The sequence below is a fragment of the Xiphophorus hellerii genome, chromosome 21, assembly GCF_003331165.1.
Source record: "Xiphophorus hellerii strain 12219 chromosome 21, Xiphophorus_hellerii-4.1, whole genome shotgun sequence".
NCBI classification, from domain to species: Eukaryota; Metazoa; Chordata; class Actinopteri; order Cyprinodontiformes; family Poeciliidae; genus Xiphophorus; species Xiphophorus hellerii.
The window spans coordinates 19013408-19040322 of record NC_045692.1 but is presented as its reverse complement, the minus strand read 5'-3'; the positions used below and the strand labels follow the sequence as shown (position 1 = coordinate 19040322).

General features: G+C 36.5%; 1 protein-coding gene and 2 non-coding genes across 4 annotated transcripts in view; 1 reads left to right on the top strand and 2 right to left on the bottom strand.

Moving 5' to 3' along the window:
* Nucleotides 1-26915, top strand: part of LOC116712022 (cadherin-7) — a 129760-nt gene that overhangs the window by 59450 nt on the left and 43395 nt on the right. For both annotated transcript variants that reach the window (XM_032551687.1, XM_032551688.1), the window contains 2 exons: nucleotides 4480-4599; nucleotides 25364-25531. In XM_032551687.1, coding sequence (XP_032407578.1) covers nucleotides 4480-4599; nucleotides 25364-25531 — 288 coding nt within the window. The remainder of the gene's footprint in view (nucleotides 1-4479; nucleotides 4600-25363; nucleotides 25532-26915) is intronic.
* Nucleotides 15963-16036, bottom strand: trnai-uau (transfer RNA isoleucine (anticodon UAU)). The gene has a single exon. It is a non-coding gene; the product is annotated as a tRNA-Ile (tRNA).
* On the bottom strand, nucleotides 16197-16270 carry trnai-aau (transfer RNA isoleucine (anticodon AAU)). The gene has a single exon. It is a non-coding gene; the product is annotated as a tRNA-Ile (tRNA).

Here is a 26915-nt window from a genome sequence, read left to right as displayed (position 1 = left end):
TATATTGTGAAGAATGCAGGCTCAAACTGCAAGTGTCGTACTTTCTGTTTATCTAAGGGCCTGAAGAATTCCTGCCTCTGCTTCATGATAGGCACGCCACATTTATTTTACTTACTGACACATGACAGTTGTCCACCAGAGAAAAGGAAATTATTAGAAAGAGTTTTTTTCTATACAACTGTGGAGAATGGATGAAAAATTTGAAGCTCTGTGCCATCACATCAATGAAGATGGACAAACATTAAAGGGGGCATTGACAGGCTGACAGCCTGGTGAAGCAGAAAGAATCAGTTCAGATATCTGGATGCTCATCTGTGATTTTCTTTTTTTCCTTTTCTTTTCATCCATTTTACCCTGCTGGCATCATAACAATATTTATTTTTGTTACAGAGGACACCAAAACAGCAAAAAAGTTCCAAGTTAAAGCTGTGCTCTGTGCAGTTCTTTATGAAATTCTAATTTAAATCTCCTTACATGAAGTGATAAATCCATAATAAAAAAAATTCTGACGTTCCCTTAGTACTCTTCCATACAGTCATACAATTTGACCTTGGTGTGTTAAACTACCAGTAATATAACCTGTCAAAACTAAGAGGTGATGATATAATCTAGGTGTCCTTCCCCAGCTGGCCTGGTGATAACTTCCCCAAGGTTTTTTATTTTTTATTTTTGCCTTTATATTGTTCACATCTAGGGCCAAAGCCTGTTAATTCTGCTTTATGACCAAAATGGAGAACTCTAATTTTCAATTTTCATGATCACTTCATTCTGTAAAAGCCTGTAAAACACATCTCATGTAAGAAGTGAGACTTTTATTGGAAACTTTTCTCTTGAGTAAAAAAAATTGCTGTAAAACAGCACTTTCTGTCGTATATTTCCATTGTGCCAGATGATGTGGAATATCGAACATACCAGGCTGTTACCATGCTCTAAAAAAAAGTATTTTCTAGTAACAGATTTCTGCTGTTCTTGCTGTTTGACACACTAAAATGCTTCAATTCATTATACAGTACAACAGCCATCAAATGATTTAGATTTACAAGGAAAAGAAACCAAACTATCCCCATGTGAATAAGTAACTGCCCCAAAATTTAATAAAGGGTTGTGCCAACCCGGTTTGTTGAGTCTGTGGAGGAATTTTGCCATTCTCTTTTTTCTTTAGTTTTTTACTGTATCGTTTGTAAATCCTAAATCTTGTTCCAGCCATCCCACAGTATGTCAAATGAATTTAAGTTAGAACTTTGACTAGGCTTGAGGGTTCGACATTTTCCTTTGTACTTCTATACAGGTTCTTTTTGACCTATGATCCAAAATAAGACAATATTCACGATGATGTCATGATTTGATAAGGGAGTGGTAACGATCTGATATTGAAGCTGGTTTGATGATCTGAAACATTAAGGTGTGCTCCAATCAGAATCTATGAGGGGCAATTAATTTTCCAGAGAACTGTATTCCCATGCTAGGCTGGAAAAAGCCTTGCTCTGTTAGAATGTCAGTTTTTTGTTTTTTTTCAAGGTTATTTTAACAACGCCTGGTGTTGATGATTTCACTGCTGCCAAGTTAGAGACTGCCTGTAGGCGTCAGCTTTAGGACCCGCACTGACGTCTAGTCTAACACAGCAAAAAATACCCTGAGCCATCACAGTTGTTTGTGATAATGTAAGAGTTTATTAAATAGCTTTTCCTCCACATTATCAGATGGATATCAATTCTTTGACCTAAAATTGCTTTCTTCATGCACATTAAACGAGCCCAGTTGGAACAGAAAGGCTCATTTATACCATAATGAATGTCTTACTGAAATTGAATGGCACTGATTTTTGCTGATTATGCTTTTGCCTGGAAAATGTTTCTCTGCTTCGCTTTCTGAGCCAATAGCTGTCAGTATAATTCACATGAGTCAGGTGTAACGAGGAGCAAAAAAAAAAGAGGGCTCATGTTCTCTATTTTGTACTAAAAGAAGTGTGGGAGAGGACAATGCTGTGCTGCATGCAGACACAATTTATCAGTTGTCAGTGGGTGTGTGAACAGTTGGGTTTAAGAACAGATTTCAGTGTTGGACGCTTGGTGGAAGTTTGGCGATTTACAAGAAACAGCAGGATACTATTACAGGACCAGACCACGTATCTGGACTTTTATAGCAGTGCACAATGTCAGTTTTGACCTGGAGGTAGTAATCTCAATCAACATTATTGTTACCTTTTCCAGTATTGTCTGCAGGTTATGATTCTTTTCTTTCCTCCATGTTTCTTCGCAGGACTACTATTTGGCCTTTTTTTCCAACCATTTTTTACTGTTCTGTCTAAATGAATGAAATCTGAACTTAATAATAAAAAAGATTATGATATAATTGCTCATCAATAAGACCAATAAAAAGGATATTAATATCAAAACTTTGCATGACGGTGAAGTTATGACCTACACATTATTCAGAGTGATGTATCCAGGCATAATAACGGAAAGTTTGTTCGAAGGAGAATGTATCGTACAAAAAGGAGCATGAGTAGCAGGGACAAAAGCATAGTGTATGTGAAATGGTACAGTTTGATATTTCTGTGGTGTTCTAGTACCATATTCAGATTTTTGGAAGAAACTGCATTTAGGTTTTTTTGTGGTTTCTTGTTTTTATTAGCTGCACGTCAATCTACAAAAATGATAAAAACAAATGCTTCATATCACTTTAAGGGAAATAATCTCTTTAATATTTGAGTTTCACTTGTTGAACATGATAACTGATATAGCTTCACTTTCTGATTATATTGTAATATGGTTATATAGACTTGATAACTGGCCAATTGTCTGAATACAAACTGTTAATAATGCATCAATATGCTAAGAATAATGAATAAATCACAATACATTAATTTTAAAGTGTGTGATTATGAAGCTGGCTAATCTTTCCAAGGTGTCAGCTTTAGGTTACTCTAATTTAAAAAATGTCCGTCTAGCACACCTGTACTTTTGGTCGAAGTTAATATTTCTGCTGCTCGAAATAATTTGCTCCATGCATATTCAATGAGCTTTTAATCTATATTTTTAATTAATTATATAATAACTGGTAAAGTTCACTGGTCTGTGGCAAGTTTGAATAGAAACATCGTCTAACCATCAAAGTATAAGGCAGCTTGGATGGCTTCTCTGACTTTTCACACCAAATCTAAATAACTTCTTCAGTTCAGAACGTGTCTATTATTTCAATTACTTACATTTCAATTCGATCATACACGTAAATTAAGTTGAAAATGAAAACTGGAAAAAACATAACCTTAGAAAGCCACATATATTACACTGAGTTATTGACTTTGCAGCAATCTCATATTTAGCAGCAGTGGAATGGAATAACTCCTTAATATTGCAGCATTTACTTTTACGCTGCCTTGCCTTATTTTGTTTTTGCTTCTTATAATTTGTTTTGCCTCTTCCAGTATGTTTCATCTAGATGTCTGAATGATGACATTTTTTTCTGATCATGAACTACACTTTCAGTCCAATTTTGTGCTTTGTTTTTTAAACCACAACCAAACACAATGTTGAGTTAAATTATAGTGTTCAAAAACACATTTCCTTTTACAAACAGCAGCACAATGTATTCATTTAAATACCAAAAGCACAAAACATTTCCTTCTGTGCTCTGTTAAAATGTGATGATATTTTGAAAGAACACCCTACACAAGCAAAGGAAAACACCTCAGATGTTTGCACCCTATGGCTGCAATCTTTCACTTGCTTTAAGATATAATTTGAACTTCACAGCTACACTTTTCCCTCTGCAGAACAATACACTCTCCAGGAACAATTTTTCCATCCTAACTCTGTTGGATGTGACACTGCCTGCGCAAGTCTTGTATTATAGCGTAAATACAGGTTTATTTATTTCTCATTTGTTTCTGGAACTGTTAATAGATTCTTACTTAGCCAGAGTGGAATAAGATAAAAAAAAATACATCCTGCTAACATTGCCAGGGGGCATATTTGACTTTTCTGAAGCCCTAGAGAGTTGCACTTTTTTGAATTTACTATGTTGTTGTTGACTGAGACTTAATAAAATGACAAAAAATCAGGGCTGCTTAGTGATCTGTGCAAAGCAAATGGCTAAAAGTCTCAAGTGGACTCTAAAGGATCGAAGTAATGGTTTAATTCTGTTTTGGTTTCTCTGTGAATTTGTGGCAATAACAGGGTTTTATTTGTTCATTCTTGTTGGGGAAAAAAAGTGTTTGAAACTCAGTCAAGCAACTTGCATGAAGCAATATACAAATTCAGAGTAATCACCAGTCTCAATGAAAGAAGACAGTGTGAAGACAATGACTAATGAGATTATTTAGTGGCTCAGAAGTTACATTTTCATCCCTCTCCTCCCTTGCTTTTCAAGTCGCATTTGTCACACACTGAGCTGATATGACTATTTCCACATTTAGCCCAGCATGACTTGGCCCTTGAATGTTGTCTTGGAAACTAATGAGTGGCCGTCTGCCCACAGGAACCATGGTGGTGCAAGTGGCAGCCACAGATGCAGATGACCCGACTTACGGGAACAGTGCCCGGGTGGTCTACAGCATCATCCACGGGCAGCCGTACTTCTCGGTGGAGCCCAAGACAGGTAGGTGTAATTTCATCCCACCCTCTTACAGTCAGCACACACAATTACTGTAAATGTCAGACAGTGTGGATATCTCTGTGTTGGTGAAGTAGGCTCGGTGACGAAAGTGCTGTATTATGTGGTGTAATAATAAAGAACACAAATCTACCTTTAGATTCCTTTACGGTCATTTATCCACTTTTAACACTCTGGTTCTTCACTAAGGCCAAATAAAGTACATTTCATCAAATTGGAAGGTCAATAGAAAATGCTACACATGCTGTACTTTGTTCTGTTGTTGCCATTTTGATTGTTAGAGAAACCAACCTGTAGAGTGTTGAGCATTATTAAACATCTGGATCAGACAGCATATGGCTATTGATTTGAAACAGGTATATATACATAATATTGGATCTGTCTGTTTTACATCTCACACTATTAAGGCAGCTGGTGTGTCGCGTAAGGTGGCCGTTTGTCCTACTTGAGTACCCGTCCCCCAGAATGTCTAATTACCTTTGAAGACAGTAGATATTAGCTTCTGCGTTAGTGCTAGAACAGTTTCCACTGTGCATATGTTTGTGAATAAAGGTTTTAGTTGCTGTTTGATCTATTAAAAACCAAGGTTATAAGTGTTTTTTGAGGGGTCTCAAGTGTTTTAACTATTCGTGGACAATTGTGATCCCTAACCTCTGCGGAAATTTGGGGTCCACTGTATATCTTTTTTGTTGTTACAAATAAATGTGCATTATAAAATGAAATAAATATAAAAAGCTGTTTTTGCATGTTATTTCTGTATATAAAGGGAAAAACCTAACCAAACCAACCCAGCAAGATGTGAAGATGCATATACTGTCATTGTTAAATCATAAATTACACATAAATTAAATAATACATTTTAGAAAGCTGCGTTCAATGTGACTCATTTCTGATTACTGCCAGGTATGTAGAATCACATCACATCAAGTAGAACCTGTCTGACAACATAAAATCATTAAAAGATATTTGTTTTTAGGGGCACTTTTGAAGTTATTTATGTCATTTGTGTATTTAATAAGGGGAGGGGACACACCCCTTAGGTGACCCTTTAATTGATTACTATTATTTTCCTGTATAAGCCCTTACTGCTTGTGGCCCACATGGTAAAGACTTTAAAGCCCAACTTCAAAGATTTCCAATTCTGCTTCACATTCATACATGGATTAAGGGACAGCTATGTGTCCACTTAGTGATCTTGCCATCTTTGGCTGAATGCTGAAATGTGTTATGTATCCTGGAATTGTTTTTGTCATTATTGCCTTTATATGAAATATATTGCTACCAGAACAAAAACAAAGTATTAGCATCATCAGTCAGTGTTTGCTTTTCCCCTTTTTGTTTCAATAGTTTTCATGAAATCAGTGTCCCTATAAACCAATTGCTTTAGTTTTTTAATTTACTGTATTTTCAGACATTATAATGCACTAAAAATAATAACTTAAATTCCCACTGTGGAAGCGAACACTTTACCCTGCTGTTAGATATTGAACATCTGTAGATGTAGCCAGTTTAAATAACACATTGTCATACTTGTGATAACAGCTGTGAGAGGGGGAAAAATTATACACTTGCACAGTTTTAAATTAGCTATTTAATGTAAAATCAGCCTTTTGTCTGATGCTGTATTTTGACTGAAAAATTAATATGTTATCTAAATAATTTAAGTACTGCACAGACCTTGAGAAAAATTGTATGCTCCCATCATTATTTATTAAAAAAACCTCATTGATCAATATCTTGTTTTGTTTCTTTTAAGTGATGTGATTTTTTTCATTGTTAGTTGAAGCAAAGTATTTTTATCAAAGCTTACTAATCCACATATTTAGAAATATATATATCTAGATGACCTGCCATACCTTTTTAATGCAACACATTTGGGGGTTTCTACTGGAAATGTGCTTGACCATTTATCCTGAAGGTTTGCATCCACCGAATTGATCAATATGACATGGATACAGCTAGTATGTATTGTGATAACCCAATGTTATACAAAGTCTGCTTAAATCAAATAAAGTTCAATCGATCTTTCAGAGGCCAAATACTTCCATTAATTGAGTCTATTTGATTGTAGTTTAATCTCAGTATGAATGCAGCCTCAGACGTTAGAGAACATAAATGAACAAACAGCATCAAAAAGACAAAAGAAACAGACAGGAGAAAGCTGTAGAGAAATTTAAGGCTGGCTTTAAACCTTGCACACAGAAGTTTGAAATTGATAATCTGAAAATTTTAAGGGCATGTTGAAATTCCAGACCTACCAAGACACAGGCTTCCATCCAAACTAACAGGCTAGGCAATAAAAGCATTAATCAGAGCAGCAGCCAACAGGCCCATTTAAACTCTGGAGGACTCAGGTTTGAGGATCTATCGGCAAGAAAACCATTACTTGTGCACTCTAAAATTCGGTCCTCTGTGCCAGAGTGGCAAGAAGAAAGCCGTTGTAGAAAGGAAGGCCTGAAGAAGCATGTTTGCAGTTTGCTACAATCCATTTAGACAACATAGCAAACACTTGAAAGTAGATGGTCAGGTCTGATGAAGCCAAAATTTAACCATTTTTGGTTAAATGCCAAACAGTATGTGTGTTGAAGATGTATAAAACACAGTAAAGCATAATGGTGATGGAATCGTGCATCAGAACAGCCCAATTCCGATAGTTTCACCTGAAAGAAATATGCATATGTGGTACTAAGTTGGATATGTATCCGATAGTTTTCAAAGCATCTGCAGTCTGAACAGTCATATCTCATTTTATCTGACTCTCACATCATTAACATGAGAGATTAATTGTAATTCTGCACTGAAGAAGCCAGATGCATTACATTCAGATGTAAACAAAGGCTGAAGCCATCAATGCTAATGCTCAGCTTTGTTCTTTCTTAGTTTCCCTCATTTTCGTATGTTTTTCTGACGATACTGTCACCTCTCATTGCTCGACATCTTTGTAATCAGTTCTTAGACGACTGCGTCTATTATTACGTCTGTGAACAGTGCACTGCTGTGTGACGTCTATGTTCTTATTCTGTGCATGTGGGTAGTTTTGGGGTCGTAAAATCTTCACACAAAAGTCTGATTGCAGCCGCATTTAATTAGCAGTATGAAGAACATCTACACACAGACAGACACACACACAACAAAAACGCGCACAAAAAACGGATTCAGCAAAAAATCTGAACTGAGCATCAAAACCTGCTGACGCAGTCTTACCAGCCAGAGCTACATGTTATAATGAAAATACTTTAAATTAGTTGCTTCCTCAAGTATCTGTATCTTTAAATATGTTTACTTGTCAGAATGGCCCAGCCAAAGTCTAGGCTAGTCAAAAAATTGCTGTTCATAGAATTTTGTTATTCGATCACATTGAGTTTAAGCTACTAAGGAAAGAGCAGGCAAAAATGTAAGTCTGCAAAACTGGCAAACCTCAAAAATTCCCAGCTAGCAGTTTCTGCCTTCTTCACAATTATGTGTTCCTGGTCTGTCTCCCAAAATTCCAAACAAAGACATAATTTATAATTACAATCTGACAAAAGTTTGAGATATGTATGCAACAAGCTAAAAAAAAAAAGCAACAGCAGTTTTACAAATATTGGTGTTGAAAATGTAATTTTAATCCATGCCTACTTTATTCAATTTAAGATGATACATTAAATTCTGCAGCCTAAATATATGGGCTCAAAACATAACTCTAGCAAGTAATGTAAAATGAGATGGAAAAGATATCTATTTCAAAACAAGAAAAGTCTGTAAAATGGGTTTAGAAAAGCGTGCAACATAATTTGTGAGGTGGTTTGTTGATTTGTAGGGCGTATTACTTGAGAAAGTGCAGCTGCAGTCCTTGCTACATCTTCATATTCGGCTCATTAGCCACTGCCCTGCCGAGGCTTTGCAAAACTCATGCAAAGCAGTCTTGCAAGGAAACAGAAAAATAGAGGCCATTCCATAATATTAGGCTTCATCCTCTGCCTAGAAGCAACATGTCCACACATGCTTTTGCATCTTTATAAATGTAGTTCCAAATCATGGACTTGGAAAAAGCACTGCAATGCAGAGACACTTTTATCTCTCAGACACAGAAATCAGAGGGATGCTTCACAAAACGAACTCTCCCATAACCAATCATTTTCACCGTAAACATTCATTAAGCCATAACGCTGGAAAGAAATGGAGCAATTCTGAAATAAAAATAATGTGCATCACAATAAAGAAAATAGCTTTGTGGCGTGTTGGCATAACGACGTTTGGAGCCAGAGAAGGAAAAGATGGGACAAACATCAAAGTTTAACATGAGCTTTAAAAAGCCTGCATACAATCACAGGGAATGTTTTTCCCCCCTCTTTCAAGAGAACTTCATCTAATGAAGCTTCTCGCTGAACCTTCATTTGCCAAGATATCTATATTAACATATTTTGGTTTGAACAATCAAAGTTTTGATACCCTAAATAAAAATTGCTTTTGTTGGTAGTCTTTACGTCTCTGCAGTTCCTCTGAAAACTTTCCATAAATCTCTGAATATAAGTCCACGTCCAAGAAGCTGAGAAGTTTGTACCTCTGTGAGCTAATTAAAGAGTTAATGTGCAGTGATGTCTTTCTCTTCCGGGTAGTGGGCTTAACTCTTTCTTTTTACATGGGTAATATAAAAGAACAACTTAAAGCCAGCAGATGATTATTTCTACAGAACACTGTATGTGTTAAAGGGAAATCATGGACTCTACAGTGTTTATAGTCAATTTATTTTTCAATTAAAACATTTCACATCACTAAGAGATGGATCACAAAACAGATTCAACACTGAAAACTTTAAAGGCCTCATGTGGCTTTGCTAAAATGTATTTTCAATGCACTTTCTTAAGGGTTGTGATTTTGTAGGATTACCTCACTTTCAGCTTTTAAATAGTTTCGTATTCTTACTAACAAAGTTGCAGAACACAATTGTCATCTTCCAAAAAAGCTAATTTAGTTTATATGCAAACTAAATTAAAGGCCTAGAGTTAATTTTATTATTAGATGCTCAAATTACCTTGTCTCTTCAGACCTACCTGACGTTTTGACAGTATACTTCCGTCTTTGTCAGCGTTGTCAAAGCTCTTGTTCTCTGGGTTTACACCAAGGCGGTGTAAACCCATCAACAATGACGAGCCGACACCGCCTCCTGCTGCTGGCTTACTGCTGGAGGACAATTATCATCCTTCCACTGCAATCATATGAAACAAAGTGATCCAAGCAATAAATGACTAAATAGGTTCTTGTTGAAGATTTGCTACAGTACCAGCATACCATCTTTAAAGGTTCTCTTAGATGCAGTCCAACCTGAATGCAAACTAGACTGACCAGATCTGAGGGGGTTGTTCTAGCAGACTGAAAGCTGGTGTTTTATGCTCTATCCAGTAATTACGAAATTTTTAAAATAAATAAATAAAATATTTATTTTTCACTTTTTTAATTTGGAGTGGAACCACACCTCTTCACCTATCCTATCCTTGCAGGGCAGCTTGTACCTACCTCCAACAATCACTGGGGAAGAGGTATGCTACACACTTATTGAGAAGAGGTTTTTATTTCAAGTAACCCAAAGTGAAAGACATTTTCAATAAACGAATATAATGAGTAATAACTATTTTTAAAGCTGCTGCTGTCACCTGCTCATACCGCGTTGTTCGACAGCTAATTCGTATTGTTTGTCGTTTAACCCGCAGTAGTTTGGACCCCAACTGTCTGTCTGTGATATTGTGGGCTATTAAACAAAAAACTTGGAGATAACTGCCTTAAGTGATTAAATCCATTAAAAGAAATGTGATCCAGCAAAAATTTCCAAACTGGAGGAGGTCTAATAAAAATTCGATCACTTGCTAGCTGTTGGATGCTCTCTAACAAAGTTGGTGAGAACACTTGCACCCATTGATGACTCTTGAATGAGATTTCATTAGATCAATATCAATTAGAGTGAGAGCAGACATTTACATAAATGATGTTCAAACGGCGTGTCTGCCCCATAAACCTCCTATTATTCTCATATCATGTTTTCTAGACTCTCGGCTCAATGACCAGAGCTCGTACTTTCACAGCCTCAGCTGAGGAGTTTCATTAAGCTAAGTGGATTCTTTGAATCCCCAAGGTTGATATTTGGAAAGCTTTAATGGGATATAATTACTTGCTTTGAGTGGTCTGTGTTCTTTCACTGTCAAGTGCAATGCTCACCAGGGTTCAGTGTGTATTAAGTACATTTTCATCGGAGCACACACGGTATGAAATGCAAAGGCACAAGAACATGTTCACCTTTCTGTATTGCTGAACCGAGCTGAGAGCGTGTCAAATTGTTGTTTACTACCCTTCCTTCTTAAAGGGACACTAAGTAAAACCTTATTATGGGCTTGATGAACAATATTTAAGCTTCTGAGTCACTAATTTGTTTTGAAAACATACAAAGTTGTGTATCTAAAGAGTGTCATAAATTACTCATACCCATTAAGTCTACCTAGTAACAACAAGTTCAATGTATTTTACTGGGAATTTTATAGAGCACACAAAGCAAGCACATAACTGCATTGTACAGTGTTGTATATGCAGACATTATTCATGGTTTAAATATTCAGAATTACACTGATGGCAGTCCTCTGCCTTATGAATAGGTTTTGTTATGTATTACATGCAGTGTGAGAAGGAAGTAAAAGAAGCCAAATGGATGATTTGTGATGCTACAGAGCTCTATGTATCACTTCTGACAAATGACATTTAAGTGGTGACTTTAAAACTTTCAACAGTTAATAGAGAAAAGGAAGGGAAAGCATTTAAAATCAGAAACTGATTCAGATACTATGTGTAATAGATTAACAACCCCTCCACCCCACACCGTTTTTCTGATGGTTCTCATCCGTTCTTACAGTTTTAAAAATTATTCCATCTACTATTGACACCAGCTTGTTCTTGCAGGATTGCAGGAGGCTGGTGTCCATTTCCAGGTGCCATTGGGCAAAAGGCGGGATACACCCTGGACAGGCCATTAGTCCATCACAGGAAAACTTAGAAATAGGACAAATAAACACACACACACATGCAGTCACAATTAAGAAATATCTTTTAGAGATCAATTAACACAACAGTTGTGTTTTTGGACTGTGGGAAAAGACAGGAGTACCCAGAGAGAACACCATGTAGAAAGGTCCAAGGATTCAATTGCTATTAGTGTTGCTTGAAGCTGCATTATGTAGCTTTTCCAAATAGAAAAATGCATTTTTTTTTTTTACATTAAAGCTATCATTAGATCGTGACGTTATAGTATGAGATCGATAACCTGTGAAAACAACCAACTTCCCCGTTTCTCTCTGCTACACTACAGCTGGTTTACTACAATGGAGCCTTCCATGAATGCTCAGTCTAGTTAGTAAGGCACCATTAGCACATTTAGCAGCGTGTACCCGAGTTTGAGTGGCAGCACTAAGACTTTCCTCCTGGTGCTGATTTGTTGTCTTTGATTGAGAGCGATGCATTTTTGCAAACAAGGAGGAACTGGGAGGAGGTGGAGAACCTCGATCTTTTCACAGATTATCAGTCTCATATTACAACATGGTGACAGTTTAAACAAATTTGTAAAAGTTACATACTGCAGCTTTAATGGATGGCGGGAGGGAGGGATGAATGGATGGGTAACATTTAAATTATGTGACAAGGAATAAAGTCTTTAAATTCAAATGTTTTCTGTGCTCAATTAGACTTTTCACTTTCCACATCTCGTAGAAACTCTGCTTTAAAGTAACTTTATCCCTTTGTGCCTCCTGCAGGCATTCATACTTGTGTCTTTAACATTCAAATAATGTATAATAATCAAAAAAATCCCACAAAGTTTATTTACTTGTTTTATCAGGTTTTTGTGCTCACGCTACAGATACACATCCATTTAAGCTTCCAGCATTTTTCTGCCTATTAGCACTTGTTGCAGCAGAGTATGAGGCTCACATCAGCTGTGGGTATTAAAGGCAGTCAGCCAAGAAATTGATAGTGTAATTATTCTTAGTGTTAGGGGCAAAATACCATGAGCTGATTACAGTTCACTACAACAGAACTGCAAACGGTGGCATTGAAAACAACAAATGAACCATTTCTAACATTAGTTAAAAAAAATAAAACTTTTCTTTAAAGAAATTAGGTCTTCAAGGTACTTTTGAAATCATAAATACAAAATTAAATTTCACCTTTATTTGTAAAGAAACAAAACAAAAAAAACTGTAGTTGCAAAGTCTCCTGAGTGGGTGAGTCAGTATTCAGCTTTTCCAAAGAACCTTTAGAGCTATTATTGCCGTTATTTGCAGTTTACTGTAAACTGTGTCTTTTTCCAGAGGTATTCAATACCTCAGCTCGTACTGGCTGTTAAATGGCCTGTGTTTTTTTGTGTGTGCTTGCTCTTAAGTCTGTAACATCCCGTTGATTCATATATCTTCCAGAATACACCCCAGGGATGAGACACTAGCTGTTAGTCAGCAGCCCAGGATTGAGTGTATTGCAATCAGCGCTGTTCCTCCATCTTTGTAAGTTTCTAATTAGTCTCATTTGCAGTACAAGCCTAGACCATGGCCCCTGCTGACTTTGACAAAGTACCGAAGCCGGAATACATTCTAAGCTTTACGCTGCAATTCTGTGCTGGCGATTAACTGGCTGAGGGCTGATGGCTTTAGGAGGAATTCATGTGACCCCATGTTCAGTGGGTAGCATCCTGTCTCTTACAAGTTACCCAAGTTCCTAATCCCAAATTGAATCCACAAGGTGCCCTTGGGAAAAGAGCCTAATCCTGAATAGCTTCAACAACTTCCAAGCGGTGTATAATGGAAAATACAGTTTTAAGGTGCTTACTTAGGACTGTATTTGGTAATATATATTGGCTGATTACCTGCAGTTCAGTCTGAAGGTGAAGCTGAAATGGTAATACTGTCAAGGACTATGCTCTAATTGATGACAGACCTCAAGGAGGTTTTTGAACAGCTGCCTCCAACGCCACGCACCTCAGCAATATGGTAAAGTCCTTTGGAGACAATTAAACGTGCACATTAGCACTGCTAAGCATGCACACACGCATAAACCTCCAGTAAGCTGCAATAACAAGAGCGGAGTTCAGGTTATGGGAAATGCCAGGTGCCTGAATGAGAGGATTAATTACATCCTGAGGGTAGTATTTAAAGATATGACAAGGCGACGTGAGTATGACATCTGAATATGACAGGCACTCAGGTGGAAGAGGAGCCATGGCGGACTGAGCCGTGTCTGCCCTCGGACCAAGAATCTAATTAAAACCGAAACAGGTCACACAAAGGAAAAAGCCATGTCCAATCCTTATGTGGCATACAGCTGTGAATTTTTGACACTGAGGTCAGAAGATGATGAGATTGCTTTAGTTATGGATATTAATGTGTTTCTTATTTTCTTTTCCTAAAACATGAATCTCACCATGTACCCATTTTTTTTTTTGTCTTTTTTTATAGTACATGTTGCTTTACAATGCCTGGTTGCTGTGGCTACTGAACTAAATCAAGAACATTACTGCTGAAGGCTAGATATAAATCTGGCTATCTCCTGCAGTTCAGGCAGGTAATATAGAGCATCGTTTCCCAACGGTGGGGTCTGGACCCCACTCTGGTACACGGAAAACAAGCCAGGGGATGTGAAATGATCTTCAGAAGTCAACTTCTGCCCCAATTGTCCCACATAGACTTAAAAAGCAGTCACTGATAATGGATGAAAATAGTTTGGTATTCCTTGTTGCTGCTTATTTTGTTGTTATGGTTTTGTTTCCTGTGTCTGCTTCCTTTGAATATTTCAATATTTAAGGTAGACTGACACTTTTCAAAGCAGGATGTACTGTTGATAGCAGTGGACTGTCAGTTCATGTGTTTGCACAAAATCACTAAACATACTATTGTTGCTTAAGTGTACATGCAAAGTAGTTGAAAGCACACATCACCAAACTAATGTAATAATAGCTGGTAATAAAGGCAAGCAGATGGATATTAAGGTTTCTGCTTTGACATCATTCAGTGAGTTTTTAGTATATGGAAACTCAAATGGTTATTAAATAAGTGTCTGTTTATGGTAAGCTGTTTCTGTATTTATTTAAACATTTGACATCTAGCATTGTCTTAATTATATTGATGGAGCTGTACTTTTCTCCCACTCCAAGTAATTGTTTTGTCTTGCAGGAAGACAAAAGAAATATCTAAAAATGTTTTATGTAACTTAAACACTAAACCTACATTTTTTACGAACAGGTCTATTTTAAAAAAAAATATATTTTTCATCATATTTTGGGTTCGTGACAGTTGACCCTTTTTTCCCCATCTGTCCATCCATCCATCTATCCACCCTTGTACTATCTGTCCGATGCATCATAATTCCATCCAGTTGGTTTGATATCAGAATCTTCGTACCTCATCAAATTGCTAAGAGTAAATCTAAATGCTTTTAATTGTAATCACAGGCATTGCACACAGACAGTTATATTTTCCTTCATTCTGATGTTACACTGACTGGAGCTTGTTTTCTTTCACACACTGGTCGTCATGATGCATGAGTCCACCACCCCGGCCTTTTCAGTCCTGGTATCATGCGGCTCTTTCAGTCTTGTGGATCCCTGGGTGGCTGTAGTAACTCGTGATTAAAGCACGAGGCTTGAATGTCACTCAGTAATAAAGTACCAGAGCTGCAGGTTTTATTCCCTGTTTGTCTGACTGTTTTTTGTGTCTGTTGAAAGAATCTATTCCTTGTAAGTGGACCGCCTGAGGGCTCTGCAAATCACATACTGCACCCTTCATGTTTAAGTGTACATCACCTTCATCAGGAGATCTCATAGCTGCACGCTGAGCCAGAGGGCTCCTCTAAAGCCAGTGCTTTTATTTTCCTCCCGTCACAAGACAAATGTCAAGTATCCAGGCTTTAGGAGGGAGCATGGCCCACCCGTCTGCCGCCAGTGGTTTGGAGACAGCTAGATGAATGTGAGGCTACAATGCGTCTGGCTCGCACCGGAGGCAAGGAGTCACGGTGCAATGAGGAGGCCGTGCTGTGATAACGACAGAAGGGTTTTAATCATCACCGCTCCCCGGGAATGACACCAGCGCCGCACGGGGTAACAGAGACAGGGAGCAAGGTGGGGTGGGGTGGAGGAGGGCGACTGGCACCCAGCAGACAAACAAGCAGCTTGTAACATCCCTGTGTGGATTAGCACTGTTGCTTGGTGTGAAGCTCGTGTTCTTCTGGAAAGCCAGCAGGAGAAACATATTACCCTTTTAGTGTGTTTTGCTTTAGATTTTTTCGGCATTACAAATTGTCTAGCACCATTAAGTGTTGATTTTTTGAAGAGTTTTGATTTTAATTGGCCAGTATGGGGATTGAACCCATGATCTTGGCATTATAAGCACCACACTCTGACCATTTGAGCTAACCAGCCATACATAATGTTGAGTTTTCATGTATGTAAGAAATACTTACACGATCTTGACAAAAGCAATGATATTCTAATGTTTTTCAAAATCAATATGCATAATGGTTGAATTTAAAGCCTCCTGTTATTTTGAAGTGTTGATTTTCTGAAGACTTTATTTCACAGTTGGCCAGTATGGGGATTGAACCCATGACCTTGGCGTTATTAGCACCACGCTTTGACCAGCTGAGCTAACCGGCCATACATAATGTTGACTTTTCATCAATATAAGAAATACTTACATGCTCTTACCACAATGTAGATTTGAAAAAGTGCTAATATTATGTTTTTCAAAATCAACATGTGTATTTTCCAGTCTTTTTTATTTTGATGTGTTGATTTTATTTTCCACCCTTTTTTATTTTAAAATGTTGATTGTCTGAAAGACTTTAGATTTCTATTGTCCGGTATGGGTATTGAACCCATGACCTCAGCGTTGTTAGAACCACACCCTTTCCAGGTGAGCCAACCTACCTTAAATAATGTTGAGTTTCCATGGATTTAAGAAAACTTACATGATATTACCACAATGGAGATTTGAGAAAAGTGCTCATATTCTAGTGTTTTTCAAAATCAATATGCATAGTAGTTTAATTTAAAGACTTCTGCTATTTTTAAATGTTAATTTTCTGAAGAGTGTAGATTTCAATTGGCCAATTAACACTTCAATTAGCTTAATGTTATAAGCACTGCACTCTGACCAGCTGCGCTAACCAGCCATACATATATTTGAGTTTTCATCAATTAAAAAAAAAAACTTACATGATCTTGACAAAACGGTGATATTCTACTGTTTTTCAAAATTAATATGCATAATGGTTTAATTTAAATCCTCCTGCTATTTTGAAGTGTTGATTTTCTGTCTCATATGGCCAGTACCCATGACCTTGGCGTTATTAATACCACACTCTGACCAGCTGAGTTAACCGGCCATACATAATGTTGAGTTTTCATCAATATAAAAGAAACTTGCATGATATTACCACAATAAAGATTTGAGAAAAGAGCTCATATTCTAATGTTTTTCAAAATCAATAGGCATAATGGTTTAATTTGAAGCCTTCTGCTATTTTTAAACATCATGTCTGTTTTTTCAGGTTTATTATGTCAAAATTAAAACTGTAGAGTACCTCACAAGATTTATTTACAGCCCTTTAACTTTTGTACATTTTGTCAGGTTACAGACAGAGACGTACGTGCATTAACAATTTATGTGATGGAACAACGCAACGTAGTGTATAACTTTGAAGTAGACAATTCTTCTCAGATGTAGAGACAGAATTTTTTACCCACTTTTCAAAATAAAAAGCTCAAGCTCAGACAGATTGGATGGGGAGTGTCTGTTAACATCAGTTTTCAAATTTTGCCACAGATTTTCAATTTGTCTGAAGTCTGAACTTTGACTTGACCACTGCAACACATAAATACAGTATTTGTCAACCTTAGTCACTCCATTATAGTCCTGGGTGCTGTATTTAGTTTTCTTTCTGTAAGTTGAATATTTGCCCAGTATATAGTTTTTAACTAATTTTCCTCCCAGATTTTTCTGTATTGAGCTCCATCTGTCATCCAATAAACTGCTTTAATGGCTGATCTAAAGCATCCCTAAAGTGTCATGGCACCATCACCTTGTTAGATGGGGGTAATGTGTTAATGGTGATATCATTTTTTTTTGTCATTCCAGTGTTATGGCTTTTATCATTTTTCTCTGCACATAGGGTTTCACATCTTGTCAAGAAAGCCCAATTTTCATCTTATCTGAGAAGATGACCTTCCTCTCTTTCCCTTCTGACTTCTTTACATAACTTGTGGCAAACAGCATCTGTACTATTGTTTCCCCCCCACCCCAACAGTAGCTGTCTTCTTTACATTTTTTTAGGAAGGCCACGTTTGTTAAGTAAAAAATTCACCAGCTTGAGCTGTGAATCCCTCCAGCTCCTCCACAGTTACCGTGGGTCTACTGGCTGTTTTGATTTATTGTCTCCCTCACTGGGCTGTTAGATCAGATGGACCTCATGTTGCGGTAGATTTACAGTTCTGCAGTACTCTTTCCATTTTTGGAGATGCTTAAAGCTTTGCAGTTTGTTTGATAGATTGGACTTAATGGAGTTGGTTTATTTTAGCACACCTTTCACTTTATAATTCAGCACTACCTTGTATTGGTGTATCAAATAAAATTCAAATGATATGCACTGTAGTTGTGATGTGACAAAATATAAAAATGTTACAGGGACAATATTACTTTTATGCTTCTATTTGGCAAAATTTATTTCCCCCGTTTCCAGCTCTGCAAACTGAACATATTTTTTATTTCCTTAGCTTTTATGATAATCAAAACATTACCAGCTTCCTCTACATATTCAGTTGTCCCGGATATTTAAAGATGCCAGGGTTTTTTCCAAGTCTAAACATGAATGCCTGATGTTTATGGAGCACAGAACCAGAAGAAAAAAAACAACTTTTGTTTGCATCTTGCTGATATTTACTGAGCTTTGTGGGATTGAAGTCAGCTATCTGATGGAATTTAGTCACCAGGGGGATCAGTCGATGATGTGAGTTGTGCTCTTTAATTGGCTCACTCTGCATACAGATTTTAAGTATGCATGTACGGATGCAACAGATAAATACAGCAAATGGTTGAATATTAAAGCATTTGCTTAGAATAAATAAATAAATAACATGCTGTTTAGAGGAGAAAGGCATTTATTTTCCTCACAACCGAATGTTGAACTGTTCATTAAACGCCATGATTTATAAAAAAGAAGTGAGGATTATTGTTTTATTGACCGGCGTCATCCCAGTGTGAGCTCACAAGCTGAGGCTTTACAGAAAAAGAAGTGAGCAGCTCACCATAATTTAACTAACTGAGCCATTTATTTTGAAAGCCAATACCATTGTCAGGTGGTGGGTCTGTAATGACATTATTAAGGAATAGTAGAGAAAATAAATTAAATACCAACAGGAATTCTTTTTATTTTTTCACCATGACCAATGGTCAGAAGGAGGCTTCATTTTCGTCTTCGTCTTCCCTCTGCGCAAAAATTAAATGTGTGAGACCTTTCTCATAACACAGCATAGAGGGAGAAATGTGGACAAAAACCCCTAAAAGGAATAAAATCCACAATGAAACACTTACACTCTTTCAGAATTTTTCTGTTTTTGTGTTTGATGGTCACACTGAAACAAATATAGCTACTTTATAGTTAGAAGAGATGTAAAAGACTGCAAAAGTGTTTATTCTGCCAAATGGCATTGTGATTTATTTTTAATATTGAATATCCCCGAATTTAATATTTCTACGGTGATCAGTAAAAATTGAGTGTGGGAAGAAATATAATCTACAAGAAAAGCAGCACTGCTTCCTTAAGATACAGTGGCTTCCTCACTCCCACTTCTCCAAACAGCTGTCACCAGAATATGTGATATTAGGGAATCATACAGATATTGTGTTAGTTTCACTTTTTCCCATATAACCAATCTGTGTTTTACTAATGAGAGTTTGGCTATGGCACTCAATTGTATTCAAAGATGTTAATAACACAATTTAAACTCTGACAATCTAGTTAGTTTTCTCACAGCAGCACGTAGTTTGAATGATTCTGTTGATTGAATGACTTTTCTCATTATTTCATATAAAGTCTGCACTAGAGCAATTTGGTTATGGTTATGTTTATGTCTGTCTGTATCATGGTCAAGGTGGGTGTGTGAATTATTCCCAGATTAACCTGATTATTATGGTAAAACACTGAGGATTATCATCTGGAAAAAGAGAGAGACAATAATGAGTTAATGCTAGCTGCAGAAATCAATACATGATTTTTATACTGACACATGAGACATAAAATATTGACTCAATGAAAAACAAAAACACTTACCAGACATAATAAAAGATCACAACACCCACGGTCACCTCAGTGGTCTGGTTGTTGACTCGCGTCTTGAGTTATCATTTGAAGCAACTGAACCATGTTTTGTACTCAACCCTAAGGTTTGAGTAATTGTGTTCCTTGATTTTGTGATTTGACCTGTTCAATAATCATGGGGCAGAATTTGCTTTCCAACAGAGAGAGTTTTTGTGAGTGATACAAATCACACACAGACATTCCTTGTAGATAGTGCTTACTCTATTACTTTTCTGTGTTGCAAAAAACATCAACACATCCATTTGACATATTTTTACTGAAAATATATTATCAAGGAAACAGTCTGTTAACTGAGTGATTGTTGTTGTTCAGTTTTAAAAATGTCTTAACCATCCTACTGCATTAGAAAAGTGCATTTTTAAATGAGATGCTTTGAAACTAGTGGAAAGGTTGATTTTCATATATGTTTTATTTATTTCTAAAATATGATATTTGAAGCCATAAACTTTCAAGGAAAACTGACAACTATTTTTCTTTTCAGAGTTTCCAATCACTTTCACCTGCAAAAAACAACAACAAAAAAATTAGCAGTAATTACTCTGAAAAAAGGAAGCAAACTTATGAGTAATATTGAAGAGCCAAAGCTGCTAAAGAAAGCTCATATACCACAGAGAAAAAGTCACAGTTAAAAGAAAATACTTTTGCATCCTTTTAAAATGTCAAGGTAGCATGTGTTGAAGAAAGTAAAAAATACTTTATTCAAAGTCATCATTTTAATGCCTCATCAATTAAAGATGGCATGTAACACAGCTGCTTCTTCTGTCAATCGCATTAATATTAGCTGCTTTCATATCTAATGATTGCTAGCAGATTATCTTAAAATTTATGCCAACTATTCCCTGACTGTGTCATTTTCCTTTATATGTCTTGAGTTTCAAAAACATTATCTGAAAAGAACCACATGTGTATCCTCCCTTATTTCATCTTTTAAAAATTATTAAATCTTCCCACTTTTTGGTCCTTTGTCAGCTGGCTGCATTTCAGGGATCTAAGCATCCTTAAACATTTCTATGTCACATGTAGATATATTTCTTCTGTCTTTATTTTTTGTGTCATGCTTAATCAGATCATGAAATATATATTTTTTGTATGTCAGATAAATATAGTCTGAGTAAATACAATAAAGTCTGTTTCATACTGTGATTTTATGTATTAAGGGAAGATAAGCTTTGCAAAACAACCTAGCTCTATGGAACAAAGTAATTGCAACAAACTAACTAGACCATAAATCTAATTACATGTTCCTCACTTTGGTCAGAACAACTGCCAAAAATCAGTTGTGAAAACTATTAATGAGTCTTTCAACTTGTTGTGATGGAATTTTGGCTAAGTCTTCTGTGCAGAATTATTCAGTTCAGTCACAATGGAGAGATGGTGCAGTATAAAGTATAATATATAAATCGACACAACTCATAAGTTGACTTGCTGGCGTGTATGGATCATATTCTGATTATAAGCTGGTGTTCAGGCATTCTCGTTAGGATGTGCTTGAATACAGGAACAATCAGCTTCTTCAGCAATTACCTTATATGGCTTACCCTCCTTGTGAATGGTGTTGATGACTGTCTTCTGGACATCTGTCCAGTCAGCAGTCTTCCCCATAAACATGTAGCCGGCTGACCCGGAGTGAGAGATCATTTGAAGGCTCAGGAAACCTTTGAGTCAATTAGCTGATTATGGTGCAACACCATTGGATTCCAGTAATTACCTCTTCAACATCATTCTAATTTTCTGAAACAGAATTTTGGGTTTTCATGATCTGTAAACCATTATCATCAAAATTACAAGAAGCAAAGGCTAGGATTACATCATCCTATGTGGTTAAACCATATTATATAAGAGTTTCATTTCTGAGATGACTGGCAAAAAATATTGCACTTACATCCAATATTCAGATTTTTTTTAGAACTACTAGTATACAGTATACCGTAGGGCTGACTGCCTGAAAGGAAATGAGTGAGCGGAGATTAGAGTTTGGGTCAGGTGGCCTCACAAGTGTGAATGGGCAAGTTGGAAAGAACGACGAGGAAGGAGAAGAAAAATAAATGAATATTCCTTAACATGATGCTTTAAAGTCAGATCAGTGTTTGTGAAAACAAAAATTTCAAAATGAAGAGTGTATATATCAGTCCACGATAAGCACAACAGCTCAGGAGGCTTAAGCCGAAAATACTGGTATCCAGGGAAATCCCACTTTGCAGTTGGAAACCCACCAGTGTGTGGAAGAAGACGGAGGCGTGTTGTGGTATATCTGTTTCAGGAAAGCTGTGATCTGAGTCGTTGTGCTGCTGACTGATCGGATGTGTCTGTACTCGTCAGATCAGTGTTGTCTCGCTGTGGAAGCTGACCGTTTTGGCTTTTTTATCCAGTGCCATCCATCAGAGAAAGATTACGTTATTATGCTTTCCCTGCATGGGTCACAGTCTGCTCACTGTTTTCAGATTCAAATAACTGTAATGATAGAAATAAATATTACCGTCTCATTTTATATAAAAAAAATTATACTTGTTACTCAGTCTGAACATTTATTTTGTGAAGTATTTCATAGAGAAAATAGTACAAGGTCAACCAACAAGAGCAGAGAAAGCTGCATTGCTTCAGTTTGATTTATCTTGATTTAGTTTGATTGCTAACTTATGATAATAATATATTTCATTTAGAAGGGCTTTTTCTAACACTCAAGATCATTTTGCAAAGAAAGTAAAAAAAAATCTTAGACTTTCTGTGGCATAAGGAAACTGATATGCACTTTGTTTAAGCAGCAGGAAAATTATCCAAAACATACAACTTAGTGCACCTCAACATGGCTAAAAGTAACAAAAAAAAACAAGACACAAGTTTTGGTTTAGCATAGTCAAAATCTTGATTTAAGTTCAGTCAGGCAGTGGCATGAGCTTAACCCTCCTGTGGTCTTAGTGCTACGCTCTAGAAGAGTGTCACAGTAGGACAGCAAGGAAGCCGGTGGGGTTGTCCTGTCAGTTTCCAAACCCACACACATAAAAAATGCCAGACCACACACAAAATAAAAATTTAGTGGGGTCTAAATGACCCCATGTCTTAAGACTTGGTGGGTGGGATAAACCTGCTGGTTCATGGCAAAAAACTCTGGACCGAAATTTCCTTGCAAAGATTTTAAAGAGTCACTGTCAGTTACTGCATGACCAATTATTAACTTTAGATTGAATAGCTTTTTTCCCCCTTGAAATACTTCTTTGATAAACCACATTTTTTAATTAATAAATTACAGAAACATCAAAAATACATCACACAGCACGATAGCAGGAACAATTTTATGACATCATTGATTAATTTCACCTCAGCAGGTTTTAAGAACAAACTGTGATATGTGGCATTATTTAAAACAAACATGAAATCACGCAGGTGGTCAGTTTCTGTGGTTGATGTAAACTACTGTTTGGATTGTTTTACACTTTAAAACTCCATAATTGTGCCTAGACCCAGTGCAAAATGAAGGTTTTTAATTTTTAATTGGATGATTAGCAAATGCAACTTGAGTCCAACACTGATCAAGCTGTTCTTAGAGTGACAGTCTATATTAAAATGCAGTGGCTGCATGCTTCTGCGGCAGGAGGAATTTGAATGTTCTTGTGGAAGACATTATAAGAGTCACATCCTATGTCAGTATCCACACTTTAAACATGAAGTTTTGAGGGAAAAATACATGTAACTTGTAATATATGGGAACCTGAGGATATCTGCTTTAGCATTCACATACTATTAAATTGGATCCCATGCAATGTTTTATGTAATTTCAAGGATTAGACTTAGAAATTCATTAGGCTTCAGCTCTGAGAACGAGGCCCTATTTTCATCTTCTATATCAGGACTGCGAATTTGATAAAGTATGAAAATATGATTCATTTATTCAAGAACTGTGCGCCGCGGCTTTATGTGGTTCTTAATGAGTAATCTTCCATACTCTGTGGGAATCTTTAATAAGTGCCATTTAATGAATGAAACACGTTGTGTGGCAAATCATTAACTTTGAAAGCACCCCTGATTGCTTTTGAAGGATTACAACACTTTTCTTTGATTTAAATGGGTTGCGTGAATTTTTCTGGAATTATCTTTGTATTTAAGGGATAAACTCTAGATTAGAAAAATGCCATAAATAAAAATATTTTCCTCTTTAGTCATTTGAAATGTTTACCTCTTTGCTTTTGTAGCTGGTATTTGGAGGGGTTCAGGTGAAACCAGACCTGAAATAAATGGCAGTTATTTGATGCCAGCGTTGTCACATCTCTTATCTTTTTTCGATAGAGATCAATCACGACAGCGGGAACAGACAGATGATTCCTCCCCTGGCGGCCAAATTGTCCCCTTGCATGTGCTCACTTTTGTGACAGTGTCTGAACATTTGCCTCATCATACATCAAACTACTAAACCGTTTGGATTGACAGCACTTTTCAAGCAGAGAACACACACCAATCACAGCTACAGAGGCAACAGCCAACGTAGACTTTCACTTTGACTTAGAGAATCCTCAGAATTGCCTACTGAAGGATTGATGTAAACCATCTTTAGCAGTGTGAAATGATATCTTCAGATCACCTAGACATTCAAGGACTTGAGTGGTGCAGTTGCCTAAAGGCTTAACAGGTGAAAAAATGTCAGTACATTTTACATTTAATAACTGTTAAGTAATTAAATGTACTTTAAATCATTTGCTTTTGATCGTCAGAGTTACAAACAATAAAAACAGTGAAATGTACTGTGTTGTGAAAAAGCAATTGCCCTTCACTGATTTATTGTGTTTTTGTTTTGTTTTCTTGCCTAAATATTTCAGGTCCTCAAACCAATTCTGATACTGGCCTGGTTAGTCATGTCAATATCAGACAAAGCTATCCAAACTAATCAGCCCATATGTAAAAAAATAATATACATGCTGACAGTCCTCTCATTTGTAATGGAGGGTGGAACCGTTTTAGTTGCACACCTTTTTATGCCACACTTTTTTTCCACTCAACTTTCTGTTATTATGCTAGGATTCAGCACTTAGTGATTACTTTTTGTGGCTAATCTTCATTGTGGAAGGTGTAAATGACTGAGAGAATGTACTGAAAAGCGTTTCTGAAACAAACAAAAAAAATTATATTGATCTTAAATAATATTCTATTTTTCAAGATGAATAGAAATGAAAACTTGAAATAATACCACTCTATGTAATTTATGTACGAGTTTCACTTTCTTATTTTAATGAATGAAATATTTTGATGGTACTCAAACTGATTATAGCTCACTTTAAATGTTCCATAAAGGATGGATCCCGCTCTAATCATAGAAGAATACTGAGATGAGATTTGAGAAAAAGTTTGCCACTCTTATCATCTTCTCTCTCTTACTTTGAAGGGGTCATAAGAACAGCTTTGCCCAACATGGACCGGGAGACGAAAGACCAGTATGTGCTGGTCATTCAGGCCAAAGACATGGTGGGCCAAATGGGCGGCCTCTCCGGCACCACCTCTGTCACGGTCACTCTCACTGATGTCAACGACAACCCACCTCGGTTCACTCACAGTAAGAGACCTTTTTCTGACTGTCTCCACAGTGCTGATTGAGTTTCTACATGTTCAGCAGCTACTTAGCAATCAGAATAAAACCTCCACATCTTTTTTTCCACCGTTTTTGTTCTCTAGGTTGAATACAGCTCTTAAGATGTACTCTCACTGGAAGACCACTTGAACTAAGAGAGGGGAATAAGGGCACTCATAGTAAAATTTTTACATTTTTACTATGTAAGGGCACAACATAGTAAAAATGCTAGGATTCTTTTCACACAGATGAAAGAAACTGCTTTAAAATGACTTTTTCTATATTACTTTTTAATAAAGAAAAGCAGGAAGTACTTTTCTGTCAGTTTTGATTGAATGAAGTTTCACAGAAAATGAAGAAGTTCATTTTTCAAAATTAATATCTCTTATCACACTTTGCCATGTTACAGTAAATCTTCAGTCTGAGAGCAAAGTGCTCTGTTAGGAACATGTGGAATAATCAAATCTCTGATGTATAACTTCTTATAAATAAAAGTATTGACGGAGCTGATCATTGCGAGAAGGAAGGAGAATCTTAAATTCTATTTTGGATTTAACAATAAATCAATGAAAATAAGCTAAAGTAAGAGAAATATGATCCGTCTTTTTAATTTTAATTAAATTTTCTAGAACTTAATTTAACAGAAATTAGGGCTGCATTTTTTTTTTTCAAACTTCTCTTCAAGCTTTGGACATGTAGACTGAAATCTTTGCCAGTTGATTGCAAAAAGAATAATTCATAGTTAAATTGAATGTAGATGCATCTATGGATATCAATCAACAGATTTTCAATTATCTGTATGTCTGGACTTTGACTGGGTCATTCTAACTCATGGATATGTCTTGGTTTTGGCATAAGGCCATCTTGTGGTGTAGTTGGAGTCATACTATACTTGTACTGATTTCAGATGATGAACTGAACTCTGCTCTGTAAGATCTCCAAAGATTAGGATGTTGTTTAAGAATTTAACCCCACAATGAATCGCTCAACAACTGCATCTCTCTGTTCACTGATGCTCTCTAACAAACCTTTAAGCCATTTGCTGCTCCGACTGAAAATGGTTCCTCTGGATTTTATTTAAGAGTTTAGGATTGCAAAAGTTGAGAAAATTAAACAGTTATGAATATCTAATTCATGAATCAGCTGAAAACCTGAAAATAACTTACTAAACTGACAAAAACAAACTTTGTGCAACTACCTTGCATTTATATTTTCAGAAAGGACTTGGACTTTTCCTAAAAATTCAAAAAACAGTCTGTCTATAAACTGTGCACCTCCCAGCTTCATTCTTCATCAAAGACAGTCATTCCTTTTGCCTTGGACACCAAGATCAATCAGGTTTCTTCCTTTTTTTCCCCCTTTTTCTTTC